At 38.1% G+C, this 27,189-nt stretch overlaps 1 protein-coding gene across 5 annotated transcripts in view; it reads left to right on the top strand.

The window, feature by feature from the left end:
• SCAI (suppressor of cancer cell invasion) overlaps positions 1 to 27,189 on the top strand; it is a 135,090-nt gene that overhangs the window by 87,436 nt on the left and 20,465 nt on the right. For all 5 annotated transcript variants that reach the window (XM_032419093.1, XM_032419094.1, XM_032419095.1 and 2 more), the window contains 9 exons: positions 1,916 to 2,012; positions 3,692 to 3,790; positions 3,945 to 4,097; positions 6,817 to 6,918; positions 7,171 to 7,272; positions 7,961 to 8,039; positions 10,113 to 10,212; positions 12,087 to 12,168; positions 25,671 to 25,743. In XM_032419093.1, the coding sequence (XP_032274984.1) occupies positions 1,916 to 2,012; positions 3,692 to 3,790; positions 3,945 to 4,097; positions 6,817 to 6,918; positions 7,171 to 7,272; positions 7,961 to 8,039; positions 10,113 to 10,212; positions 12,087 to 12,168; positions 25,671 to 25,743 (887 nt within the window). The remainder of the gene's footprint in view (positions 1 to 1,915; positions 2,013 to 3,691; positions 3,791 to 3,944; positions 4,098 to 6,816; positions 6,919 to 7,170; positions 7,273 to 7,960; positions 8,040 to 10,112; positions 10,213 to 12,086; positions 12,169 to 25,670; positions 25,744 to 27,189) is intronic.

Genomic DNA, 27,189 nt, shown 5'->3' with positions numbered 1-27,189 from the left:
CCAACCGTCCTTTTAAATGGACAGTTTAGCTGTCAAGAAAGTAAGGGAAATCCTCAGGTCATTAACCGTGTGACCAGTGCTAGGACAACCTTGTAGGAGGGTGGTTAGTTTTGGTGATAGAAAAGAACTACTATGGATTTCTTCAGAAAGAGGAAAATTGAAATTGAAAAGAAGGGGTTGATATACAAGGTATTGGTAAGAAAAAAGTTATCCCTTTGTTCCCTAAAAAGTCACGGACTTCATAAGACAGTAATCATTGTAATAATGGCTAATTGAGGGTATCGAGATAAAATGGGGCCAAATTCTGGACAGCAATAACGTGAAAGAAGAAAGTAAAGAATTAAACCATACCAATAACATCCATTTATTGTTCAGAAGAAGCTTAGAGTAAGTAAAGTTTGCTTATTAAAATATTAAGAAAAATATTTTTAAAGAACATAAAGAAAATGTATAATTTCAAAACAGGTAGAAGGGGAGGAAAGTAAAAAATAAAATTATGATGTATGATCTTTAAAATAAAAGGTAGGAAAGGAATACACACTAAAAGTATAATTAGCACAAAAAACTAAAGTAGAAATAAGTCCAAGTACATTGGTAATCATAGTAAGTGAAAGTGATCGAAACTTCCTAATAAAAGTTAGAGATTATCAGTATCCCCTTTAAAGGAAAATCCAATAATATAGTCTTTACAAAAGATCCTCCAAAGATATAAGGTACATAGAAAAAGATAAAATAGATATCAAGGGGAAGAAATGCCACTATATTTAAGGCAGAGAGTATTATTAAGGATAGAGGTTTACTTCATAATGATACAAGAAAGAACTAAAAAAAAAAAAAATAGAAAAATTCTAAACTTGTAGATCCCCAATAATGTAATATTATAATAAATCAAAAAGTGACATATTTTATGGGAGAAATTGATAAATGTGTACAAGAAGATTTTTAATATACCATATTTAATCATTTATATATCAAGAAGAACAAAAAATGAGATTTGAGTAAAATAATTAAAAACTTGTCCTAATGTGCTTAAGACTGCTTACAACAATAAGCGATGCACATAATTTTCAAGCTTAAATGAAACTTGTGTGAAATTGATTGATACCTGACACAAAACAGGTTTCAGTTATTCTCAAGTGTAGGATGTCTAGCCATGGTGCAGTGCCATTAAAAATTAAGAATGACATGGGGCGCCTGGGTGGCTCAGATGGTTAAGCGTCTGCCTTCGGCTCAGGTCATGATCCCAGGGTCCTGGGATCGAGCCCCACATCGGGCTCCTGGCTCAGCCGGGAGTCTGCTTCTCCCTCTCCCTCTGCCTCTCCCACTGCTCATGCTCTCTCTCTCTCTGTATCTCTGTGTCTCAAATGAATAAATAAAAAAAAAATTAAAAAAAAAAATTAAGAATGACAACATAGTTTTCTTATGTTCTTCCTGTATTTTCCTGCCTGTTGTCTTCTACTCTTTATCGTCTTACCTTAAACATCACTCTCACTAGGAAGCCTTCTCTGTGGGCTCAAAGAACATCCTTTAGTTCTCCTGTTCTTATACTTATTCCGCTGTGTTTTAAGTGTTTAATCTGTCTTCGCTACATTTTAGTTAGTTTCCTGTCAATGAGATCTGTGAAGAAGGGGCTGTGACTATAGTTGTTTGTTTTAATCATTCTTCTCGCACTTAGCAGGGTGCCTGATACAGCTAAGTTCTCAATGGGTATTTGTTCAATGAATGAATATATGAATGAACATGAAGAATCTGTAAGAAATGTGCTTAAGTGTGACTACAGGTCACATGCAGAAATACTTGTAACTGTGCAAAATAGGATCTAAAAGAGTTTAAAAGCTGCCAGAGAGTTGGAAAAATCAAAGAGCATGTTTTCTTTTTTTAGTCTAATGAGTAACTTCCTATTTATCTGCCGTAGACCTGAGTTGGTCGTTAAGAAGCTACGATACTATGCAAGATTTATTGTAGTTTGTCTTCTGCTCAACAAAATGGATGTTGTGAAGGATTTGGTGAAGGTAAGTGTGCTTTTAAAATTATTAAAATCTGGAGCGCCTGGGCGGCTCAGTTGTTAAGCATCTGCCTTTGGCTCAGGTCATGATCCCGGGGTCCTGGGATCGAGCCCTACTTCAGGCTCCCTGCTCCGCGGGAGGCCTGCTTCTCCCTCTCCCACTCCCCCTGCTTGTGTTCCCTCTCTCGCTGTGTCTCTCTCTGTCAAATATATAAATAAAGTCTTTAAAAAATTAAATTTAATTTAAAAAGTAAAATTATTAAAATCCTGGCCCATAATTGTGTATGGATAATTTTGTTTTTCAAAAATAGATTCAGGATAAAAATAATTTTAATATATGTAAATCATTATAGCATTCAAAGTATAGTAACTTTATAGTATATTCAAAGTATAGTAACTTTGGACAAGGGTAATGCTAAAAGGATTTTCCTGCTCTCTCCATATTTCAGATATACACTAGCCAGAGACAATTCTCTTAATTCCTTGCTTTTGTCCCTTAAGCATGTTTTACATTTCACCACCCATTAGTGGATGGCTGGGAAATGCAAACCAAAGTTAAAATATTTGGTTTAAGAGAAAATAATTGAAAGGTTAGGTCAAGAATAAGCATGTAATGTTTTACAAAGGTATTATGAATGGGTTTTGGTCTTTCCATCCATTTACTGTGTCTGCTTCACTGTCCTTCATTAGCTTCAGTAATTAGGAGTTAGCCGCACTCAGGATTCACTCAATATCTGTAGTTATTGCACACCCCATTCTGGTTGCACTCTGTAGTCAGTCAGTTGTTTCAGTGGTGTGCTTCCTAGTTTTTGATACTCAAGGAGAACATGCTAGTTTTTTGTGGGTTTTGTGTATGTGGGTTTTTTTTTTTTTAGATTTATTTATGTATTTGTTTGAGAGAGAAAGAGTGCAGGCAGGGGAAGGGGCCGAGGCAGAGGGAGAAGCAGACTCCCTGCTCCCAGAACCGGAAGGTTATGACCTGAGCCGAAGGCAGATGCTTAACCAGCTGAGGCACCCAGGCGCCCCAGAACATGCTAGTTTTGACAAGTCCTCCTCTGTCTTCTTCCATCTCTAGTTACTTAATAAGACTCTTCCCAAAACACACTATGATATAAATCCAAAGAAAATCATCTAGACAGTCTTCAGTTTTTTATAAGTGTTAAAAATTTGGGGTTTTACCTTTAAGAGTCTTCTATTAATAAATTAAGTGCTGATGCAGCATTGATTAGGTATGAGTGACTCTGGATCCCTATGAAGATCTTATTGGTGTGGGGTGCCAGGGTGGCTTAGTCATTGGGCGTCTGCCTTCGGCTCGGGTCATGGTCCCGGGGTCCTGGGATCGAGCCCCGCGTTGGGCTCCCTGCTCGGCGGGAGGCCTGCTTCTCCTTCTCCCACTCCCCCTGCTTGTGTTCCCTCTCTCACTGTCTCTCTGTCAAATAAATAAAATAAAAATCTAAAAAAAAAAAAAAAAGATCTTATTGGTGTGTATTATTCTGGAGTCTTTTATTTTAAAGCAAAATAAAGTAGTTTTCTTCTTTGTTTTTGGCTATAATTGGGACTATATATTGATGATAATCAAGCTTCTTAAGTATACCAGTTTCTGTCAAGAATATGGTACAATATAGCAATCTATTTTTATGTGTTTTTTTCCTATAATCATTTTTCTTTGTGATATTTTAAAATTAGGAATTGTCAGATGAAATTGAAGATTATACTCACCGCTTTAATACAGAAGATCAAGTGGAATGGAACCTGGTGCTTCAAGAAGTAGCAGCTTTCATTGAGGTCAGCTTTTGACAAGAAAGATTGTCATGATTATGGATAAGTAAATGCATGTGTGATATACATTTTTATTGTGTGTATATGTCAAGAAGTGGGAATAATTTATTACATTGACATTTTGTCTTGGCCATCAACTACTGACTGCTTTTTTCTCCAGGCGGACCCCGTGATGGTATTGAATGATGATAATACCATTGTTATCACATCTAATCGCCTTGCTGAAACAGGAGCCCCATTGCTGGAACAGGGCATGATTGTGGGACAGTTGTCTCTGGCTGATGCACTCATTATTGGTAATTGTAATAACCAGGTAAAGAATTGTGAAGGAATTATACTTAAAATGCACTTCGAAAAATAATTCTTTATTATTATTTTGGAATTACAGATTATTATTACACAATGACTATTTCCATGTAAATATCCTAAATCCATTTGTGAGGAAATGGTTAATTCAATTATACCATGTCCATATGGACTGTTTTATAGACATTTACAGGTTTAAAAAGAATTTTTAATCACAGAGGAAGATATACTCATGATATGGTAAGTGAAAATAAACTTGGTTTAGAGCTATATAAACTGAATTATTTCATATATGTTAAAATGTCTGTATACATATATGTACAGGCAAAAAGACTAAGAAGAAATTTACCAATATCATGAAAGGTTTATCTCTGGGTAGCAGGATGATAGGTGATTTATTTTCTTCTTCTTTTTTAAAGCTTTACTTTATTTAAATTTTTTTAAAGATTTATTTATTTATTTTGAGAGAGAGTATGTGTGAGCAAGCAGAAAGAGGGGAAGAGGAGAGAGAGAATCTCCAGCAGACTCCCCACTGAGTGCAGAGCCCCACACAGGGCTCGATCCCACAACCCCGAAATCACAACCCAAGCTGAAACCAAGAGTCGGACGTTTAACCAACTGAGCCTCCCAGGCACCCCTATTTTCTTCTTTATAACTTTCTAAGTCCGTATATTACTTACACAGTTAGGCAAAAAGGGAGGAAGAATTATTTTTAAGTATATTTATCACAGCAAATATCAAATATTTTTTGTGACAGAATAATTCCATGATGATAAGGATTTAACGTACCAGAAATGTAAATTTACTGGAAATTATGGGATATCAGAAAAGTGTCCAGGGAATACATTTTTCTATATGCATTATTTACTCAAGTTTTAATTTTGGATCCTTCCCTCACACCTTTCATTTTTGTTATTGTTAACTTTTTCTAGTACTTCTCCAATTTGGGCTTTTAAAGCTATTAATTTGCAGATTTAATTAAAAACTTGTTTGCTTATGGGCAGAAGACCTTAACAGACATGTCTCCAAGGGAGACATCCAGATGGCCAACAGACACATGAAAAGATGCTCAACATCACTCATCATCAGGGAAATGTAAATCAAAACCAAAATGAGATATCCTTTCACATCAGTCAGAATGGCTAAAATCAAAAACACAAGAAACAACAAATATTGGCAAGGATGTAGAGAAAAAGGAACCCTCTTGCACTGTTGGTGGGAATGCAAACTGGTGCAGCCCCTATGGTAAACAGTGTGGAGGTTCCTCAAAAAGTTAAAAGTATAGAACTACCCTATGATCTAGTAATTGCACTACTGGATATTTACCTCAAAAATACAAAAATGTGTATTCAAAGGGATACATGCACCCCTATGTTTATTGTAGCATCATTTCTAGCCAAACTGTGGAAGCAGCCCAAGTGTGCATTGATAGATGAATGGATAAAGAAGAGGGTCTGAGTGTGTGTGTGTCTGTACAATGGAATATTGTTCAACCATAAAAAGGAATGAAATCTTGCCATTTGCAACAACATGGACAGAGCTAGAGAGTATAATGCTAAGCGAAGTAGGTCAGAGAAGGATAAATACCATATGATTTCACTTATATGTAGAATTTAAGAAACAAAGCCAGTGAGCACAGGGTAACAAGAGAGAGAAAGAGAGAAACCAAAAAAACAGACTCTTAACTATAGAGAACAAACTGATGGTTACCAGAGGAGAGATGGGTGGGAGGATGGGTGAAATAGGTGATAGGGATTAAAGAGTACACTTACCATGATTTAACAAAAAAATTTTTTTAAATAATACATTGCCTCCCTGAAGTTCTAAAGAAGTATTAATTCAAAACGGAAAAGGATGCAGTCTTAAACATCGAATTAGAGCCAAAATGTACTTAAGAGGTTATGAAATATGGGCCATAGACAGGGCACCTGGGTGGCTCAGTCGTTAAGCATCTGCCTTCAGCTCAGGTCATGATCCCAGGGTCCTGGGATCGAGCCCCGCATCGGGCTCTCTGCTCCGCGGGAAGCCTGCTTCTCCCTCTCCCACTCCCCCTGCTTGTGTTCCCTCTCTCGCTGTCTCTGTCAAATAAATAAGTAAAATCTTAAAAAAAAAAAGAAAGAAATATGGGCCATAGCCATATTCTAGCAGGGTGTTTTGCTAAAAGTTAGCATGTTTTGAAGGACCTAATATAGGTCTTTTTGTTTGTTTGTTTGTTTGTTTATTTATTTATTTATTTTTGACAGAGGGACAGAGAGAGTGTACAAGCAGCGGGAGAGGCAGAGGGAGAGGGAGAAGCAGACTCCCTGCTCAGCAGGGAGCCCGACGCGGGGCTCGATCCCAGGATCCTGGGATCATGACCCGAGCCGAAGGCAGACGCTTAACCGTCTGAGCCACACAGGCACCCAGGTCTTTTTGTTTAGATGACTACTTTATGATTTTGGAAATACCTGAGGAAGTTGATGGATTGACAGAAATATAAATAGATGGAGAGATACAGGATAATGCAAATATAGAAAGTGTTAATGGTACAGGATCTAGATGATGAGCATTGGGTATTACTGTACAGTTCTTTTAATTTTCTGTCTTTGGAAATGTTCTACAATAAAACACTGGGGAGTAAAATTACCCAGTGTCATTACGTACACACGAATGTCAGGGGTAATATTATGGTCAGAGACTTCTTTGTCTGGGTACTGCATTAATGGTCAGGTTTGTTTTCCTTGCAGGTTAAGTTTAGTGAACTAACTGTGGACATGTTCCGGATGTTACAAGCCCTGGAAAGGGAGCCAATGAATTTAGCTTCCCAGATGAATAAACCAGGAATGCAGGTGATCTTCTCTCTACATTTGCAATTTTGGTAACACTGTTGCTGTCTCTGGTCCTCATGGAATGCTGTTATTCAACAAATGCCATGCATGTGAATGAGGAATTCTCTTGATGAGACACAGGAGAGATAAGCACAGTAATAGTAACACAGAGTAAAAAAAGCTATTTGATGAAGAGGATTGTAAAAATAGTCATTGATAATTCATCTGTCAAATACAGCTTGTGTGTGTCTTGTTTTCTGTGTATAAATACAGGAATCAGCTGATAAGCCTACCAGACGAGAAAACCCCCACAAGTATCTGCTGTACAAACCAACCTTCAGTCAACTATACACATTCTTAGCAGCATCTTTTAAGGTATATATGATCCAATACTTTTTGCTATATGAGGAAAATGTGCCCTAAAGAGAATCTGAGAGTCACTCTTAGACTATTTGAGTCAAGAATTTAGATAAAATATGAAACTGAAACCTGCATTCAGAATATCTGATCACAGCTATTTTGGAATGGAAATTGCTTATGATGTTATGACTGTTCCTTACCATTAATTAACGAGAATATTGATTAATCATCATTCTTCTCTCTCCAGGTTTTTATTATAAACTACATTAGGCATAACATTGCACAAGCATGTTGTATGTTCAGGCAGCTCTGGGAAGCACTGTGGTCGTCTGAAAGAACTATGAGAAGTAGGGAATTCCTCCCAACGTTTATGTAGAGAAAGCCACGGGCAGGAGTTTGTCTTTTAGACTTATAGTCAGGATCCTTACTTCTCCGTTTCAAGGTTTGCAGAGAACATTCTCTAAATGAGGAGTTTTTGAAGAAGAGAATGAATTCAAAACTTTGGGCAATAGTAATAGATTATAGATTCATAATGACCCTTTGTTGTGTAAACAGTTAAGAGTTGGAATCTGCAGGAGTGATTGATCTCTTAAAGAAGATGGTAAGACGTTGAATTAGGTTCTTGTCCCCTCAACTTGAAAATGTCAGAAACATTAAATAAAACTGTTTGTTGCTTTGTATATGTGATTTTCTTTAATTTCAGGAGCTGCCTGCCAATAGCGTGCTTCTGATTTACCTATCAGCCACCGGCGTTTTCCCCACAGGTCGTTCTGAGAGTGAAGGTACAATAAAGGAATGCTCCCTGTCGTGAGCAGGGCTTGAATTCTCTTTATTTTCTACAAGACGATGGCCCGTAGCCCACAGACCATCCCAAGGTTTCCAGAGAGGCTTCCAAATTTGAACCTGGTCTCTTTGTTGAACTGGCAATCTTGTAGGATACCCCAGTCTATTTATTTGTTGAAATATGCTTTGAAGTCCACAGATCGTCAGCAAATTCGTATACTAAATGCATGCCTCACTATCAAGTTTGCCAAGGGCACATATATATTTAAATATATATGGAACAACCAAGCCTAATGTTCTACTTCACATCATTGAGTTTTTCTGGGCCTTTAGGGCAAAGGGGGATCTGGTCAGCGGCTTCATTGTGGCTGAAAGTCTTTGTAGAAATTAGTGCACTTTTGTAACTGTGAAAGTTCAAGTCCTTGTCATGATGTTGTTTTCTGTCCTTTTGGTTTTTATGGATTCAACCTGAAGAATATTGGGATGCTATTTCAGAATCAAAATTAAAACTATCCAGAATATATGAGTCCAGAATATATGAAATTGATCAGAATAGATGAGTAACTTGGATGTAAATGAGGCAATTAAGTCTTTGGACAAAAAAATTTTTTTTCTTAACATCCTTAACATTTCCTCTTCATCTGTTTGTTGAAATTTGCATTCCTTTATACAGTGCATGTCCCTGCCATCTTCCTTGCATGACGTATAGGTCCTCTTAAAGTGTTTAAAATGAAAACAAAACAAAATAGATCTCAGAGTCTTTTCATTGCAGTGATTCTTAAGGAATAAAATGTAACAATGTTAAAAGTGACACAATCATAAACTGCTTTAATTTTTTTGTAATGAAGTTAGTAATTTTATTTATAAATAATTATTTCCATGTTTTGTAACATGTACTGTTGAATCTGGGCCCCTGTTTAACATACTGATCTCTTACTTTACTTTTTCAAAGTACAGTAGGTACTAACTAAATGGCCCTCTGGGAGAGATGATTCCTAACATCCCACAGCTGCAGTTCCATTTTTTTTTTTTTTAAAGATTTTATTCGGGCGCCTGGGTGGCTCAGTCGTTAAGCGTCTGCCTTAGGCTCAGGTCATGATCCCAGGGTCCTGGGATCGAGCCCCGCGTCAGGCTCCCTGCTCAGCAGGAGGCCTGCTTCTCCCTCTCCCTCTGCCCCTGCTTGTGTTCCCTCTCTCGCTGTCTCTCTCTCTGTCAAATAAATAAATAAAATCTTAAAAAAAAAAAAAGATTTTATTCATTTGTCAGAGAGGGACAGAGAGAGAGCACAAGCAGGGGGAACGGCAGGCAGAGGGAGAAGCAGGCTCCCTGCTGAGCAAGGAGCCCAACGTGGGACTCGATCCCAGGACCCCGGGATCATGACCTGAGCCGAAGGCAGACACTTAACCAACTGAGCCACACAGGCGTCCCTGCAGTTCCATTTAGATAAGAGTTGAACTAACCAATGTGACCAGTAGGAAAGAATAACTTCAAAACCAGAACTCTAGTGGCTGACATAATAGTGACACTAACAGATTTTTTTCACACACTGAAATTTGGCATTTCTTTTCTTAAAAATGAAGTTTTTGTCAGTGAGAATTTTCAAGTCCCATTCAAAATTTTCCCTAAATTTTATAATTAGTGGCTCACTTAAAATTATATTTAAGAAATTATTAGGACTTCATTCTGCAACTTTCTTACTTAGATAATTTGGTTGACTGTTAGATACAATTTTGCTTGAAACGTAAAGACCATTTTGAACATCCCAGATCTTCATCCCTTTTACTACCCAGAAAAATGGGGTGCAGTAGATTCTTGTTTTGTTTCTCATTAAATTCTGTTTGAAGAACTGATGAATAATTAAATGATTTTTTTAAATGTTGAAAACAGGCAACATGCTGAAATCATTTAAATACTGCATTAAACTAGAATGTTAAATTTTAAAATGGTTAAAATGTTTTGTAATTGTCTTCCATTTGTATCAATGAGAGATTCATACGAGACCTTTGTGTTTAAGGGTCAGAGCAATGTTATTCTCCAACTGAAGTCTAGGATTCTTCCCTTTGTTTTTATAGGTCCTTATGATTTTGGAGGGGTACTTACTAATAGTAACCGGGATATTATAAATGGAGATGCCATCCACAAACGAAATCAGTCCCACAAGGAAATGCACTGGTATGTATTCTGGTGTCTCTCCCTATTATAAAAATTATAGTTCTGTCTTAGAAAATACTAAGTGAAATGGGGAGTTTTTTCTAGTACTGGAAATATTCCCTCAGACTACTATTAACAACACTTATTTGGATTCCAGCAATATTTCAGGCTCTGACTGTCCTAGGAAATTAGAATTTTTGGCTGACATCTGTTTTTAAAATTTTCATTGAGTATTATATGTCAAGCCTTATTCAATCATTGGGGATTTGTCAGTGAGCAGAATTACATCCAAGTTGGAGGAGACTGTACGTACATAAATCGTATGTCTGGGTGTGAAAGATGTTAATATCAATACAAGCTTTTTTTTTTTTAATTTGAGAGAGACCGACTGAGCGAGAGAGAGAGAACACAAGTGGGGGAGGGGCAAAGGGAGAGGGAGAAGCAGACTCCCGGCTGAGCAGAGAGCCCAACGTGGGTCTCGATCCCAGGACCCTGGGATCATGACCTGAGCTGAAGGCAGACGCTTAAACCGACTGAGCCACCCAGGCATCCCCAATACGAGCTTTTTAATATAAGGTTCTTTTGGTTTGATATAGTATAAATGAACTTAGTTGTATGATTTCAAATGAATTTCATCCATGAAAGTTTGCTCTTTTTCTAAATACAACACATTCACTGCTTGGGCCATTATTGGCTCTAGAATCTCTCTAGTTGAGAGAGAGTCATCTGGTTATAAAGGAGACTGGACTTGTCTGAAACTGCATTTCTAATAGCACATTACAGAAAAATGTTAACTGTTCATATTAAAGAATGAAGAAAGAGGGCAGAGAGGGAGATGTTTCAAATTATGTGTATAATACCAAACAGTACTCCAGGTCATACGTTGGTGCTGTCATTGACCTTGGTCGTAAATGATTTATATTTGGAAAACTTATATTTGACACATATTGAGGTTTGATGATGTTGCTCATTGACACATCATTTTATATATATTTACATTTATGTTAATATTTTTATACATACATTGTCCAGTAAACCATGGGAAAGAGAGGATGAACACCAAAATTGTGACCTTGTTAAGCAGTGGTTCTCAAATGTGTGTTACTAGACTTCTGACTTTGGGGACAGTGGGTCTTCTGCGGGCCAGTGAATCTATATGTTAACAAGCACACCAGCTGATCCTGATGCAAATGTACAGAGGAAGCATAATGAATGGTAAAAGGGGACCCCTACTTAGTATCTGCGATATTAAGTTGTAGCTTGACATATTAAAAATCTTTAAAATAGATAAAGATTTTATTTTTTTTTTAAGATTTTATTTATTTATTTGACAGAGAGAGGGAACACAAGCAGGGGGAGTGGGAGAGGGAGAAACAGGCTTCCCGCAGAGCAGGGAGCCGGATATGGGACTCCATCCCAGGACCCTGGGATCATGACCTGAGCCGAAGGCAGATGCTTAACGACTGAGCCACTCAGACGCCCCTAGATAAAGATTTTAAAAGACTCACTGCAGTACAAATCTGGTTGTGTTATCACATCACGTTTTCAGAACATTTTCTTAGGAGGAGCTTTTAGATCCTAAACAAGCACCTACATGCTGACTTGGGAGGTTTTCCTATTGTATGTTTAGTCCATCTTTAAATCTGTAGGCTTCTCTTCAGCTTGAATATTCCTGAATAATAATTCTCTCTGAATATTTTTCCAGCTAAAACTGCTAATTTGTCTATCCCAGTCAATATAGACATGGTTTGTCTTTTGCCAAATTAATCTTTGTTTTTTTGCTCAGTGCTATGATGAAAAGGAGATGTGAGCAGACCAAACTGAGGAGTCAGATTTCTGAGACTTGGCCAATACAGTTGCACAGTTAATCATCGTTACTGTTGTTGTTTCCCTAGCCTTCATCCAGGAGACCTCTACCCTTTCACGAGGAAGCCCCTGTTTATTATTGTGGATTCATCCAACAGTGTCGCATACAAGGTGAGTTCTACGAGCGCCATTGTGCGTGTTAGACATGTCACCACCCCGAGGTAAGCAGGCTTAACACCAGCCTTTTTATTTTGCTTTATTTTAAAAAATTTTACGCAGTTTGTATTTAGTGTTTCTTTTCTTTTGAGGTTGTGCATGCTAGTCAGGATCTGGTGCTATGAATAGAGGCCAGAAGAAAACGCATGAATGGACACTCAGTGGAAAATAATAAATTCTCCTGCAGGAAAAAAAATTCAAGATTTCTAAGATCTCTGGTGGGAGGTTTATTTTTGTTATATAACCCAGAGTAATTTTCTTTTATAGAGGTAGGAGTATATGGGCAAATTTTATTTTCTAGTTTTCAACCTTTTTCCCTTTTACACACCAAGCTGCTAGAGTTTAAATGGAATTTCTATCCCATTTTACACAGTTACAGTCTGAATATCAACATAAATGGTTTTAGATACACTTAATTTTTTTTTTAATTTGTGACAGTAAGTAGAAAAAGATGGCCCTGAATGCTGAAATAAGTCACAGGGATTTAAAGTGAAAAGCCTTTGTTTTATATTTTGCTACTGAAGCAATGGTTTTCAATGACTATGTAAAAACCGCCCGTAGTGAAACACTTTAAAGATGGATATTAGAATTCAAACCACAGTAATTTATGGGAAAATGAAAACAATCTTTGTATGAGGTTGGAATATTTCATTAGTTGACAGTATGTTCAAAAATATGCTAGGAACACAGATCTGCCAATTAAAACTATTTCTGTTGTGGGTATTCATATAATTAGATGGAGAAGTAAATATTAGTAGATTTATTTCAGGAGAACAACGGAAATAAATGTCTGCTAGCCAAGATATGACCCCAAGCATATGTTTTCCATCTATTTTTTATGTTTAGTTTCACTTTTTAGAGTTAGTGTCTGAATTTCAAGAGCATCCAACCCACTCTAAATTTTTCAGCATATAACCTGCTACCCATTTTGTCAAGTTTGACATCACAGCTTTTGATTTTTAGGAAAATTAGCTGTATACTTTTGTAAATCATGTGTGTGTTGTTGCTTTTAATCTTTTTGAGGGGGTGGGAAGCTGCTGAAGGAAAGAAAAGCTTTATTGGCTAACTTATTTAAACCTATAAAACCAGAAGAGTCCAGGCATTTTGTGTCTTCACAGAATCCAAAAGCAGCATTCCTGTGTCTTTGTCAATGAAAAGGAATCATTTGCTTCAGCTTAATCGTGTGACAGAATATGTTGATGTACCAGGTCAAGTGTATTACTGGATATGATCTAGCATGTGTTTAGAGTATTTTAGCAGTCTATTAATTTCTCTCAATTTGATTGGATAATATTTGATACCACCTTTTGTAGTCTCAAGAATATCATTCATTGTACATCCCTGCTATTTCCAAAGTGCTCTTTGGATAGAGAATGAGTTGAATGCTGATTTTTAAAAACACCATTGTACATATTTGGAAGTGTATTTACCTAAAAATATATCATGATTTAATTCAAAATTTCAATATTCTGACACCCAGGATAACAGTGCACTAATAGAAAGGTTCATTTGTTTGCTTTTGTTGGCATATGCAATATCACTCCTTTCAAAAATTAAATTGTCCAGAACATACTTATCTTCATATGCACCAGGCAAATCAGAGCACAGCACAGACAAATTTGGTCTTTTTAAAAATTAGTACTATTCAGTACCTCTAAATCAAGTATGCAGTTCTCCGTGTTAACACATGAAGGTGTCTAGTATTTACTTTTCCCCACAAAGTATGTGTGAAAAGTCTTAAATTACCATTTTGCACATTTCTAATGAGAAAGAACTCTGTGACTGATGTATTATTTCTTGAGTACCGACTTTGCTGTATATGTTCCTGAACATGTTTGCTAATGTTTCTTCATATAAGTACCAACATTTCATGTATATTTTTTCATTTAAATATTACTTTTTCATTTTTATGAGAGTAACTCATGCATATAGTTTAAAGCTGTAGTTCTCAACTCTTTCTGTGTATCAGAAACATTCGAGTCCTTCTTAAAACCATCTGTCCTTGGGCCCCAACTCCTATGATTCTGCATCGCTTGATCTGGGGTGGGTGTTGGGTGTCATTGCAATTCCAGTGTGTGTCAGGGTGGGGACCCCTCAGTCAGGGAGTTCCCACACGTGTTACCAAAAATGGCAGTTCCTGTTCTCCTGCCCTGCCCCCATTTGCCTTCTCCCAGAGGCCACCAGTTATATCTTTTGTAGCTGATTATTTGGGCATTTAGCCATCATTTGACTAAATAACATGCTCATGTTGATATTTCTTGATTCTTCAGTTTTAGGCATTATGTCATACTATCCCAACCTGGAAGAGAAATTCAGCTCTTTCCTCTTCCTATCCCCAGCTCACAGTTATACTTTTTACCTTGACTTCCATCATAATTTTGATTCACTGAATATTTAGTGCTTATATTATGATGACTAGAAAACGTGTTTAACATCTAAGCCGTATAGTAAACTTTTTCTTTCCTGTGCAACTTCCTGCCTTTCCTGGAGCAAACAATTATGTAACGTTCCTTGTTTTTGTCTGAATGTCACATTGATTCAGCCCCAATCTGCTCACCAGTCGCCTACATCTTCTTTTAGGTTGTTCAGATGTGTCTGTCTCTTAATTTTCTCTTGGCGCCAAATTACCCCCCTCCCCCAGAGCCTCTGAAGGTGCTCTCTACAGAGCCCTCATCCCAGAATCTCATTTCATTATTATCCTGGGATGTCTTCATCTCTTCTCTGTTTCCCAAATCCCATGTCTTCCTCTTGGACTCTCATTTCATTTGCCCTCATCTTGGTGCAGCATCTCCACAAGCAACTTCCTAAGAATGGTGAACAGGAGGTAAAATATTTGAGGTCTTGAACTTCTTCAGTTGTTCTTTAATTTACTCTCATGCTTGAATGACGGTTTTGGTAGAGATTAGAAATTATTTCCCTTCAGAATTTGAAAGGGTTTGTTGTATTGCTTTCCAGCTTCCAGTATTTCCTAAGAAGTAAAAAAGCATTCTCATTTTTGATTCTTTTATGTGAACTGTTTTCAGTCTCTGGACACTCTGGAAACATATAGGATCGTCACTTTGAGCCCCATTGTATTTCAACTTCTTAAACAGGGTGCTCTGGTCTGGGTTTGCTTTTTCATGCTGCTTGGCATGTACTTCATGGGTCCTTTCAACATGGAAACTCCATCCAATTTTTTGACTTTCCTCATTTTCTCTGTTCTGTCTTTTGGGACCTTGGGACCTTCTGTCATTTCTATATTGGACCTTCTAGTCTAGTCCTCTGATTTTCTTGCCCTTTATTTTCCATCTCCTGCTCCTTTTGCTCTTTAGAAAATTCCATTGCCTTTGTCTTCTAACCTGTGAGATTTCTCATTTGTTTTCTGGATGTTTCTTTCATAAAGATGTAGATGTATGTGTATGTGTATAAGACATATGTGCAGGGGCGCCTGGGTGGCTCAGTCGTTAAGCGCCTGCCTTCGGCTCAGGTCACGATTCCAGGGTCCTGGGATCGAGCCCCGCATCGGGCTCCCTGCTCAGCAGGAAGCCTGCTTCTCCCTCTTCCACTCCCCCTGCTTGTGTTCCCTCTCTAGCTGTCTCTGTCTCTGTCAAATAAATAAATAAAATCTTAAAAAAAAAAAAAGACATATGTGCATACACATATATGTCTTGTTTTTTTTTTTTTTTTATCTTGGCTGAAGCATCTTCTCTTACCTTTGAAAATACCACTGATCATTTAAAAATTCTCCCTGCATGGTATCTTTTTCCTCTATGTTGATTTGTTTCTCTTTGGTTTTGTCTATATATTTCATGTTAGGGACTTTGCTCAGGGTATTGTAATGTTTGCTCAGATTTAAGAGTGGAAGCTAGCACAATGATCGGAATGTTTGAGGTTGTGGATAGGGCTTGTCACTCTGAGACGCTCAGTGTGACAATCTAGCTGGACCACTTAGCTGGGTAATCTCTGATGTCAGTATCTTCAGGTCTTTCTTCATGGTCTGGTCATATTCACCAGAGCAGACTCAACTCTTCTGCCTGGAATGTAAGGATCTGACTATCAGCACTATGCTTTGTTTTTCCTAAAGTCTGTATGTGTGTTTATGTTTGTATATTCATGTATCTTTATGTCTCCATTGCTTTACACTTAAAATATTCTTAGTAATATGTGTTGAATGATGAAATGGAGGTACACGCTATTATTTTGTAGATGAGGAAATTTTGCCTATGGAGGTTAAGTATTTTGCCTAATTGATTCCAGCAGCCTTTCTCACTCCAAAGCCTAACCTCTCTCCACACTTAGCAAAAGAGGAGTTTTGCATGTTAGTCCAAGCCTCATTTCGGGGGGGGGGGGATTGAAATGCCAAGATCTGTGTAACAAGTATGGCCCACTCTTTGGCTCTCAAATTGTCATTAGGGAATGGGCAAGTTGAAGTGGCCTGATCTGTAGTAATACAGTACTAGTGGGAGTAAAACAAACCCCTCAGTCATTCTGGGCAACACGTCCTTTAGTTCTGCTTTCTTCTCTTTGGAAGAGATCTCTGGATCTCTGCCAGTGAACATGACTTATGCATTTGTCAAAACAGTGATATTTATGTAAACAGCCCCATCTAAGGTATTTGACTGATGGCTGCAGATTGCTGCAGTCTATTAAGGCATTCACCCTCCTAACCAGAGCATGTTAAAAGCTCTTCTGCCAGTCAGCCGTGTTCATTCCATTTCTTCTTTGCTACTTTGAAAGACATTCTCTCGCTCTCTCTCTTTTTTTTTTTTTGGTGTTGTACAATTATACTGTGATATGTCTACATTTTGTTTCTTTATATAACCTGTTGGGATTTGTTGGATGTCTTGAATTGAAATGTTGGAGTTTTTCATTATTGCTGGAAAATTCTCTGCCATTATCTCTTCAAATATTGGCAGTACCCTGGCTTCTCTTTCATCCCCTTCTGGAACTCATCATACATGTATATTATTAGCACAGTATTCTCCCTGTGTCTTCCACATCTCTTGACTTCTCTTCTACATTTTCTATCTTTTTGTGTATCTGGTTGAGATTTGGATAATTTCTTCTGATCTGTCTTTCAGTTCACACATTCTTTCTTTAGCTGCGATTAACTTGCTTTTAAACCCATTTGTTGGGGCGCCTGGGTGGCTCAGTTGATTAAGCAACTGCTTTCGGCTCAGGTCATGATCCTGGAGTCTCAGGATCAAGTCCTGCATCGGGCTCCCTGCTCAGCAGGGAGTCTGCTTCTCCCTCTGACCCTCCCACCTCTTATGTGCTTTCTCTCTCTCTCATTCTCTCTCTCAAATAAATAAATAAAATAAATTTTTAAAAATAAATAAATAAACCCATTTGTTGAGTTTTATATTGGTTGTGTTTTATTTCTAGAAGTTCTGTTTGGTTCCTTTTAAAAATAACTCATTGCCTTTTTTATAGTTTCCTCTTTTCTGTTTTCAAGTTTGTTCTTTATTTCTTTAAACTTAATAAGCATACTCATTTTATTGTTTATTATCTATCTGATAAGTCTTATACCTGAAATCTGCTTTTGCTGCTGAAAGACACCCTTTGGTATTTTTGTATTCTTGAATGCTTGATGACCTTTGACCAGTTTCTTCTCATTATTCTTAAAACTGTTTGTGGGAAATTCACTGAGCCCCAGAATGAAGATACTTTCATCCAGGGATGGTGTGTATCTGCTTTGGCTAGACACCTGGAGACATTACCTTGTCGGGACCATGTTTTTAGGATTACCTTCATGGTATGAATTTGGGCTGCAAACATGTGAGAGGGGGAGCTTATAATTACAACCCTCGGGCACTCTTGTTTTTTTGTTTGTCTCTGCTCTGTTCAGTACTGAGAAAATTTTCCTTGCAGGCCCCTTGAGGAGTGGTCATGGGGAAGGAAGGTGAAAAGTTTGGTTTTGGTTCATCCTTACATGAAAGGTATAGCCCTTTAGGATTCCAATTTAACAGGGCTGGGTTCCTATCAGACTCCCATCTTAGGCAGACCCTGCTCTCAGGGGTCCCCTTCTCTGGATTAGATCTTTAAAACCTAAAGTCAAGTTGTTCGATTGCCTCAGGGCAAAAGAGATCTGGAGACAGCTTATTTTCTGTTTCTTCTGCTAGTTTTTCCACATCTCTGTGAGCTCCTATCATTGGAGTGGCCCTGGGCCTCTGTCATTGTTCCTCTTTTTTCCAGCTACAACTCACTCCCTTGATGCCCTTATTTAGTTTCATGACTTTAATTACGATCTCTGTGCTGACAGTTTCCAAACCTGTCTCCAGCCCAGACCTCTCTCTGTTACTGCAGACTCAAATATAATCTACCTGCTCCAGATCTCTGATTGGTAATTCTAATCGAGATCGCAAATTTCCCATGCCCAAGACAGAATCCCTGGACCTCTTCCACCTCCAGCTTTCCCCAGAGCACCTTTATAGTTGCCCCAGCCCAAATCCTTGGTTTCACACTTGCCTCCTCTTTCCCTCACACCCCACATCCATTTATATCCAGAATCTTACCACCTCCACTGCCCTCACCTGGCCGATGCTGCCACTGTCTCTCCCCTGAACTACTGAAGCAGCTCCATGCCTCCTGCCCTTGCTCCCCTACAGAGCGTGCCTGTATGTCAGATCTCATCCCTAGGCTCCTCATCTCACCCAGAGTGAAGGCTTCATGTTATCTGCCCTCACACACCTCCTCCCTTCAGAGGCGTCTCTGAGCCTTTGTCTTGCCAGTCTCCCTATCAGTTCTCTTCAAGCACATTGACCTTGCTATGCCTCTAACATACATGGCAGTCAGCTGCTTAGGATCTTTGTGTCTCTTCCCTCTGCCCCGAATCCTCTTCCAAAGACACCCACTTTGTTATTCAGGTGTCTGATAGGTTGAAGCTTCTCAATAGGGTCTTCCCTGATTGCCCTATTTAATATCATGTGCCTCCCCTGCATTCTTTATCCACTTCTATTTTTTTTAATGATCTATGTAGTATCATACACTATTCTAGGCACTTTACAAATATTAACACGTTTAATCCTTAGAAACCCAATGTGTTCCTTTTATTATTCCCATTTTACTGATAAGAAAATCAAGGCAGGGGCACTGAGTGACTCAGTCACTTAAGCGTCTACCTTCGGCTCAGGTCTTGATCCCAGGGTCCTAGGATCGAGCCCCGCATTGGGCTCCCTGCTCAGTGGGGAGCCTGCTTCTCGCTCTCTCTTTCTCTCTCTGCCCTCTGCCCCTCGTGTTCTCTCTCACTCGCTCTGCTCTCTCTCAAATAAATAAATTAAAAATCTTAAAAAAAAGAAAAAGGGAAGAAGAAGAAAAAAGAAAATCAAGCCACAGAAAGGTTAAGTAATTTGCCCAAGGTCACACACACAGCTAGTAGGTGGCTGAGTTGGGATTTAAACAATCTTATTGTAAAGTCTGTGCTGCTAAGCATATTCTGCTGTCTTTTTCCATGTGTAGCACTAGTCACCTTCTGTATTACGTAACTGCTTTGTTTACTGTGGGTCTCTACCTGCCACCTCCACACCCATCTAAATGCCAGCTCCAGGAAAACAAGTTTTTTTCTTTTTTAAATCTGTTTTGTTTACTGCTGTATTCCTACCACCTAGAACAGTCTCTAGTCAGTAGGTTCAAGGAGTATTTGTTGAAGAAAAGAGAGCTTTAAAAACAATACTATGTACTGTTTTAAAGTTGTAAAGATGTTTTAAACTATCTGTTAAATAGATAATGGCTGTAAGAAGGAAATCAGAAAAACCCAATCAGGGTATGAAATAGAGGGAAATGATCGAAGTTATCTCTTTTTCCCCCACAAGAAAGGCTAGCCCTTTGGAGTTCACCAGTAAATACTTCTAAACTTTTAGAATCAAATATACAATTCCAGAGCAATGAAGATCAGAACTATCCATTCAATAGCAATTAGGTCACAAGACACTTGTATGACCTTGAGCATGTCCTTGGTCTTTTCTGTGCCTTTTTTTCTTTCTCTGTAAAATAGGTTGGCAATACTGATCTTACAGTATTGTTAAGATTACAAGTTATGATCTATGAAGCCTAGGATAATCCCTGAAAAGTAGTATTAGCACTCAGTAAATGATAGAAATTATTATGATATTGACTATTTCAAGACACAAATAACACACACAAAAGAAAACCCTACCCCAGATTAGTTTATCAGTATAGATTAGAAAAAGATAAAATACTAGTAAATAGACTAGTAAATGGATTAAGAGAATAATCTAACAAAAGAGTTTGAATTATACATGAATTTTTTGAAAATCAATCAATATTATATACTATGCCAATAGGATAAATAAGAAAAATCACATGCTTAACTTAGGGGTCATTTTGTACCCATTCTTTTAAAATAATAATTTATTTTATAAATAAATTTAGCGCGCTTTTTTTTTTTTTTTTTTTAAGATTTATTCATTTGAGAGAGAGCGCTCAAGTGGGGCAAGGGGCATTAGGAGAGAATCCTCAAGCAGACTTCCCACTGGTTGTGGAGCCCTACTCGGGGCTCAATCCCAAGATCCTGAGATCATGACCTGAGCCAAAATCAAGAGTTGGACACTTAATCAACTAAGCCACGCAGGCACCCTGCACCCTGAGTACACATTCTTTTTTTTTTTAAGATTTATTTATTTTAGAGAGAGAGTGTGGTGGGGGGAGAGGTAGAGGGAGAAGAAGAGAGAAACCCAAGCAGACTCCACGCTGAGCATGGAGCCCCACTTGGGGCTCACTCCCATGACCCTGAGATCGCAACCTGTGCCAGAGTCGGACACTTAACCGACTGCACCACCCAGGCATCCCTCCAGTACTCATTCTTAATTTAAAAAAAAAAAAAAAAAACCTCAGCTTATGATGAAAAGCTACTATATTAAGTAGCCAATTTTGGACTTCAAGTGAGAAACATTAAAAGTATTCTTAGTTAAAATAAGCAAGAAAAAGAGAGTGCCTGCTATCATCCTTGTGATTGATCTTGTTTTAGTCCTGACCAGAATTGTTTAACATTCCCAAAATAAAACAATGAAAAAGTTTGTCCAGACTAATAAGAGGTGTAAATATTGAAAAGAAAGAGGGACGGCTGGGTGGTTCAGTCAGTTAAGTGTCTGCCTTTGTCTCAGGTCATGATCCCAAGGTCCTGGGATGGAGCCCCACATTGGGCTCCTTGCTCAGCAGGGAGCCTGCTTCTCCTCTGCCTGCCGCTCCCCCTGCTCTCTCGCTTGCTCTCTGTCAAATAAATAAATAAAATCTTTTAAAAAAATACTGAGGGACGCCTGGGTGGCTCGTCCATTAAGCACCTGCCTTCAGCCCAGGTCCTGGTCCTGGGGTCCTGGGATTGAGTCCCGCATCAGGCTCCTTGCTCAGCAGGGAGCCTGCTTCTCCCTCTCCCTCTGCCTGCCATTCCCCCTCCTTGTGCTCTCTCCCTCTGTCAAATAAATAAATAAAATCTTTTTTAAAAAATTAAAAATATTGAAAAGAAATAGAAATTCTTAATTATAAATGATACAATTTTATATTTAGAAAATCCTAAGGAATCACAGAAAAAATATGCATACAAATTCAGCAAAGTAGTTAGATATGGGATGAATATATAAAAATGAATAGCAGTGTTTATATGAGCTATAGCAAGTTAAAATTTCTGCAATGTATTGGGGCACCTGGGTAGCTCATTTGGTTAAGTGGCCAACTCTTGGTTTCAGCTCTGGTCATGATCTCAGGGTCATGGAATCGAGCCCCGTGTCAGGCTCCTTGCTCAGTGGGGAGTCTGCTTGAGGATTCTCTCTCTTTCCCTCTCCTTCTGCCCCTCTGCCCACTCAACATGCTCTCTCTCTCTCTAAAATAAACAAATAAAATCTTTAAAAAATTTTCTTCAGTGTGTATTCCGTTTACATACATTAGCCATAATTTTTTAAACATAATAGCATTAAATCATATAAAACAATAAAGAAATAAGATAATCCTATGGGAATTAAACTATAAAATTAATTACTGAATGGGTTAGAACAGAGGCATGCAAGGTATCCTTAAAGAAACTGTTTCCCAGGCCTAATATTTAAATATAATCTGATAGGAGGAAATCAGAGGTCCCCAAGGTCACCCCCAGGCTCAGCGATTCACGAGGAGTGGTAATTCTCAGCATATAATCACACTCACTACTAAGATTTATCACAGTAAAAGGATACAGCGCAAGATCTCAAAGGAAGAAGGCACATGCTATCAAGTCCAGAGAAAAGCAGGCACAAACTTCCAAGAGGCCAGTGACGTCACACGGGATGCTCTCAGTTCTTCTTACAAGTGAGACAAGACAACATGGGTGAAATGTCTACCAGCGAGGCTCACTAGGGACTCAGTGCCCACGGTTTTCACTGGGGACTCATTGTGTAGGCAGCCTCTGCCTGGCACATACTAACATGCCATTGTCCCAGAAGAAAAGCAGGTGCTCAGCATAAACCATCTTGTTTATACAGTCCAGGTAAAGTGAATTGCTCTTACCAGTTCTGCTAATGGTGGGAACCCTCCCCAAATCTAAGTCCCCAGAAGCCAGCCTGTGGCCAGCCTTGTAAGCAGGCAGTCAGGCTTGCAGTCAGGCTTGTTAGGCAACTCTCTCCACACAGTATGGGGGGGAAAAAAAAAGAAGAAGAAGAGAAAGGTTGGTCAACAAGGGAAGCAAAGAAAAAGGAGACCTTGGGACATAAATAATAGCCATCTGCATTTTAACACTATCCAAGAACAAGATCATCATGGCCAAAGATCCAGAAGGCCATCTCTGCAGTGTAGATAAATGGCTCAAGCTGCCTTATCTGAAGAATGCTCCTTAATATCATTCAACTTACTCCCTTTGTTTTGATTGCAAGAAATTGCTAATTTACTTGTTTAATTTTTTATATTGATACTGTATTCACAAATTCACAAAATCAAAAATTTTAAAAAGGCTTATTATATCTCTTTATACCTCCCAGTCTCGATTCACTCAGTTACTCTCTTTCTCTCTATGGGTAATCACTGTTGTCTGTTTCTTGTTTATCCTTCTAGAATTTTTTTAACATATATATAAGCCAAAACAAATACATAGTCTTAGCTATATAAATGGCAGTTAACATGCTATATACAACTTCGTTTTCACTTAATGAGAAATGTTGGAGGGGCGCCTGGGTGGCTCAGTCAGTTAAGCGTCCCAACTCTTGATTTTGCCTCAGGTCATGATCTTAGGGTCATGAAATTGAGCCCCGTGTCGGGCTCCATGCTGGGCGTGGAGCCTGCTTAAGATTCTCTCCTTCTCCCTTTCCCCTCTGTGCCCCCCTCCCACCCTGCTCTCTCTCTCAAAAAAAAAAAAAAAAATGTTGGAGATCTTTCCATATCCCTTCATAAAGAACTTCTTTGTTCTTTTTTTTTTTTTTTAATAACTGCATAGTATTCCATTGTATGGTTGTGCCAGAATTTATTTTACCATTTTACTAATCAATCCCTTGTTGCTGGTCATTTGGTTGTTTCTAGTCTTTACTATTACTACCAGTGCTGCAAGGAGTAACTTAGGGCTTAATGTTATTCACAGGTTTGAGAATATATTGTTAGTATAAATTTTTAGTTGTAGAATTCCTGTGTTAATGGAATATAGATGCTGCCAAATTGTCTTCTAAAGAATTTGTTCCAATTTATACTCCTATCATCTACATATGAGTATTTGTTTCCTCATATTCTTGCCAACAGTGTATATTCTCAAACTTTTGGAAATTTTGTTAAACTGGTAGGTTAAAAAATGATATTGTAGCATAGCTTTGATTTTATTTCTCTTATCAGTAATGTTAAGCATCTTTTTCATGTATTTGAGTTAGTTTTATTCCCTCTTCTGTGAATTCCCTGTTGTCTTCCACTCATTCTTCTATTGGATCAGTGGTCTTTTTCTTACGGATTTGGAGAAGCTCTTTCTATATTAAGGAGATTAATCTTTGTAATGTGCCTTGCAAATATTTTCCCCAATTCATCATTTCACTTTTGATTTAGCTTATGCTGTATTTTACTATGCACAAGCCTTTGATTTTGTAACTGGGTTTATTAATCTTTTTTTTTTAAGTTTCTTTATTTTTTAAGTAATCTCTACACCCAACATTGGGCTTGAACTTATGACCCAAGATCAAGTGTTGCTTGCTCTTCCAACTGAGCCAGCCAGCCAGCACCCCAGGGTTTATGAATCTTAATCATAATAGTTGGAAAGATCTCGGTTATAAAATAATAACACTTACTTTCTTATATTTTCTTTCAGCACTTTTATTGCTTTTTTTTTTTTACATTTAAATCTTTGATATATTTGGAATTATCCAAGTGCGTGGTGCAAAGTATGGAGCCAACTTTTTTTATGACGGCTATCCAGGTTTTTCCCTACGGGATAGCCATCTAGCCATCAAGTTTTCCTACTTTCTTAAAAATTTTATTTTATTAATTTATTTTAAGTACTCTCCACACCCAGCGTGTGACTTGAACTCACGACTCTGAGATCAAGAGTCACATGCTCTTCCAACCAAGCCAGCCAGGCACTCCGAATTTTCCTACTTCCTAATTTGAACTATCATCTTTATCATATATACTGAAGTCCTGTCTGTTTTGGGGTCTAATTTTGGATTCTTTGTTCTCTTCCATTGGTCTTCTGCCTACTCTTATGCCAGCGCCACATATTTTTAGTTACTGAGGCTTTAAAGTATGTTTCAGTATCTCATGAATCTAGTTCCCTCTCTTTGTTCTTCTTTTTCAGAGTTTTCCTGGCTAATCTACTTTTTCCATATGAACTTTAGAATTATTTTTTTCAGTTGCAGGAAAAAATATCTGTGGCCATTTTTATTGAGGTTGGTTCAAATTTTAATAAATTAGTGTAATGATATCTTTAGAATGGGTTTCTCTCTAAGAACATATTGTGTCTTTTTATCCTTTAGAGATGGATATCCTTAATCAGGCAAAGAGTGTTCTAGTTTGAGTATCAGCTTTGATTCTCACTGTAAATTAACATATTGACATTCTGGTTTTATACATCATTCTGTGTAAGCAGTTAATTTGATTCACAATGAGAAATGGTTGCAGTCTTCTCTGATTACTCCCCAGCAAGTCAGGTTTTAGAGCCTGTAAGATGGAGAGCCAGATTCTAGAGCTTGGAAAATCCACCCTTGTAAATAATTGGTGTACATTGCCCATTGGGGTGGCCTTTTGGCAGATAGCCAGACGATCTTTCCCTATAACACCGCAACTATGTCTATGCCTTTATTTTAAAAATAAATAGTTTACTTTTAGTAAACTTCACTATTGTAAGAAAGTCTATTATCCTTGGTAGTTATACATGGATGGCAGTCTGTTCAGCTGTTATTGATGTTTCTGCATCTGCTTATGAGTAAAAGGGCCCTATATACACTGATGACGTGCTTTGGAAAATTACTGAGTAACTATCTTTGGTCAAATTTTTAATGAAAGTTTTAAATTCTTATATGTTGCAGAATTTCACAAACTTATTTGGACAGCCACTAGTCTGCTTGCTTTCTCCTACAGCATATCCCAAAGCTTTACAAGGTATGTGGTCATTACCTGTTATATCCATAGGTTGCAAATAAACACTGTCTGCATTTTGAATAATACTAATCTTTGTCTCCCCACCTATAATGATCACATGTTGATTTACGGTGCTTCACGTGGCAGGTGTCAGTCTGAAATAAACCCAGAAGTCTTGCCAACAACTAGACTTCTTTAATGCGCTGCCATTAGGTCTTGAGATAATTCTAAAAGAAATGATAAATCATCCCTGAGAAAGGGTGTTTTTGGTCCCTTACTGTTGGGGAACTCATGATTTGTGAATTTTAAAATTTGTTTTGCAGGTGTTTTTTGTTTTGTTTTGTTTTTGTTTTTGTTTTGGTGTGCGTGTCGCCCTTCATGCAACATGATTTCCTGTATCTCTGGCTACATGTTTTAGGCATCTTTTTTTTTTTTTTTAAATATTTTATTTATTTATTTGACAGAGAGAGAGAGAGAGAGCACAAGCAGGGGAAGTGGCAGGCGGAGGGAGAAGCAGGCTTCCCGCCGAGCAGGGAGCCCGATGCGGTGCTTGATCCCAGGACCCTGGGATCATGACCTGAGCTGAAGGCAGCCACTTAACTGACTGAGCCACCCAGGCGCCCCTATTTTAGGCATCTTTTAAAACTATATGATTTCTGGTCTAGAAAAACTTCTCAGCCTATGCCTGAGAGTTAGGATAACCTTACTGGCACAACTTAAAGGGTTTCTTTTATTCACATTTTTACCTTGTTGTATTTTTAAAATAAAAGCACCTATTTTCAGTGTGCTAGGGAGACAGTGTGTCCGGGTTATGGCTGTTTCTCAGATGGCTGAGAAATGAAAGACTGTCTTTAATAATTTGTCCTTGATAAGCAACACGTAAAATAAAATCTAATTCCAACTCCCAGTCGTTAAGCTAGGTAAAAACTAAACAAACCTTAACCGTGTTTTAGCAGTCCTTGTCACTGTTTCACCATCTCCCTGACTGTGAGTAGTGCTGATGTCTCTCTGTGGGAGATAGCATTTTACTGCTCCTTCCCAGCCAGAAGCCCTGTCTACTGACATAGTTTGACACAGGAACTGATGGTCAGCATTTGAGAGCCTGAGAGAAGCTGGAGACTTTTCACCGTTGTTTTAAGGTAAGTTTTGCTATTTAACAGGGAAAAAAACCATGTAGAAATATTACGTTCTTGTATCCAAAAGTGGAATTACTAAGGGATAGAACTTACCTTCAAACAACGGTAAAATTCTCCTGCTTTGAGGACTTTGTTAACCTGTTTCCTGTCATTTCTGGAGAAATGTAACCCCTTCCAGTTACTTAAGAGTGCTTTCTGCTGTCAATTTGTCCTATTAAGGTGCAGCTTTATTTAAAACTGCATGAGCTAATGGGTTAATACCAAGATTATTTGTTCCGAAAGGCTTTATTGCATAGAGGGTAAAAACAGAGACTCTGGAGGTAAGCTGATT

Source organism: Phoca vitulina, unplaced genomic scaffold, assembly GCF_004348235.1.
Source record: "Phoca vitulina isolate PV1807 unplaced genomic scaffold, GSC_HSeal_1.0 scaffold21, whole genome shotgun sequence".
NCBI lineage: Eukaryota > Metazoa > Chordata > Mammalia > Carnivora > Phocidae > Phoca > Phoca vitulina.
Note: the sequence above shows the minus strand (reverse complement) of the source record. Positions and strands in the feature narration are given on the sequence as shown.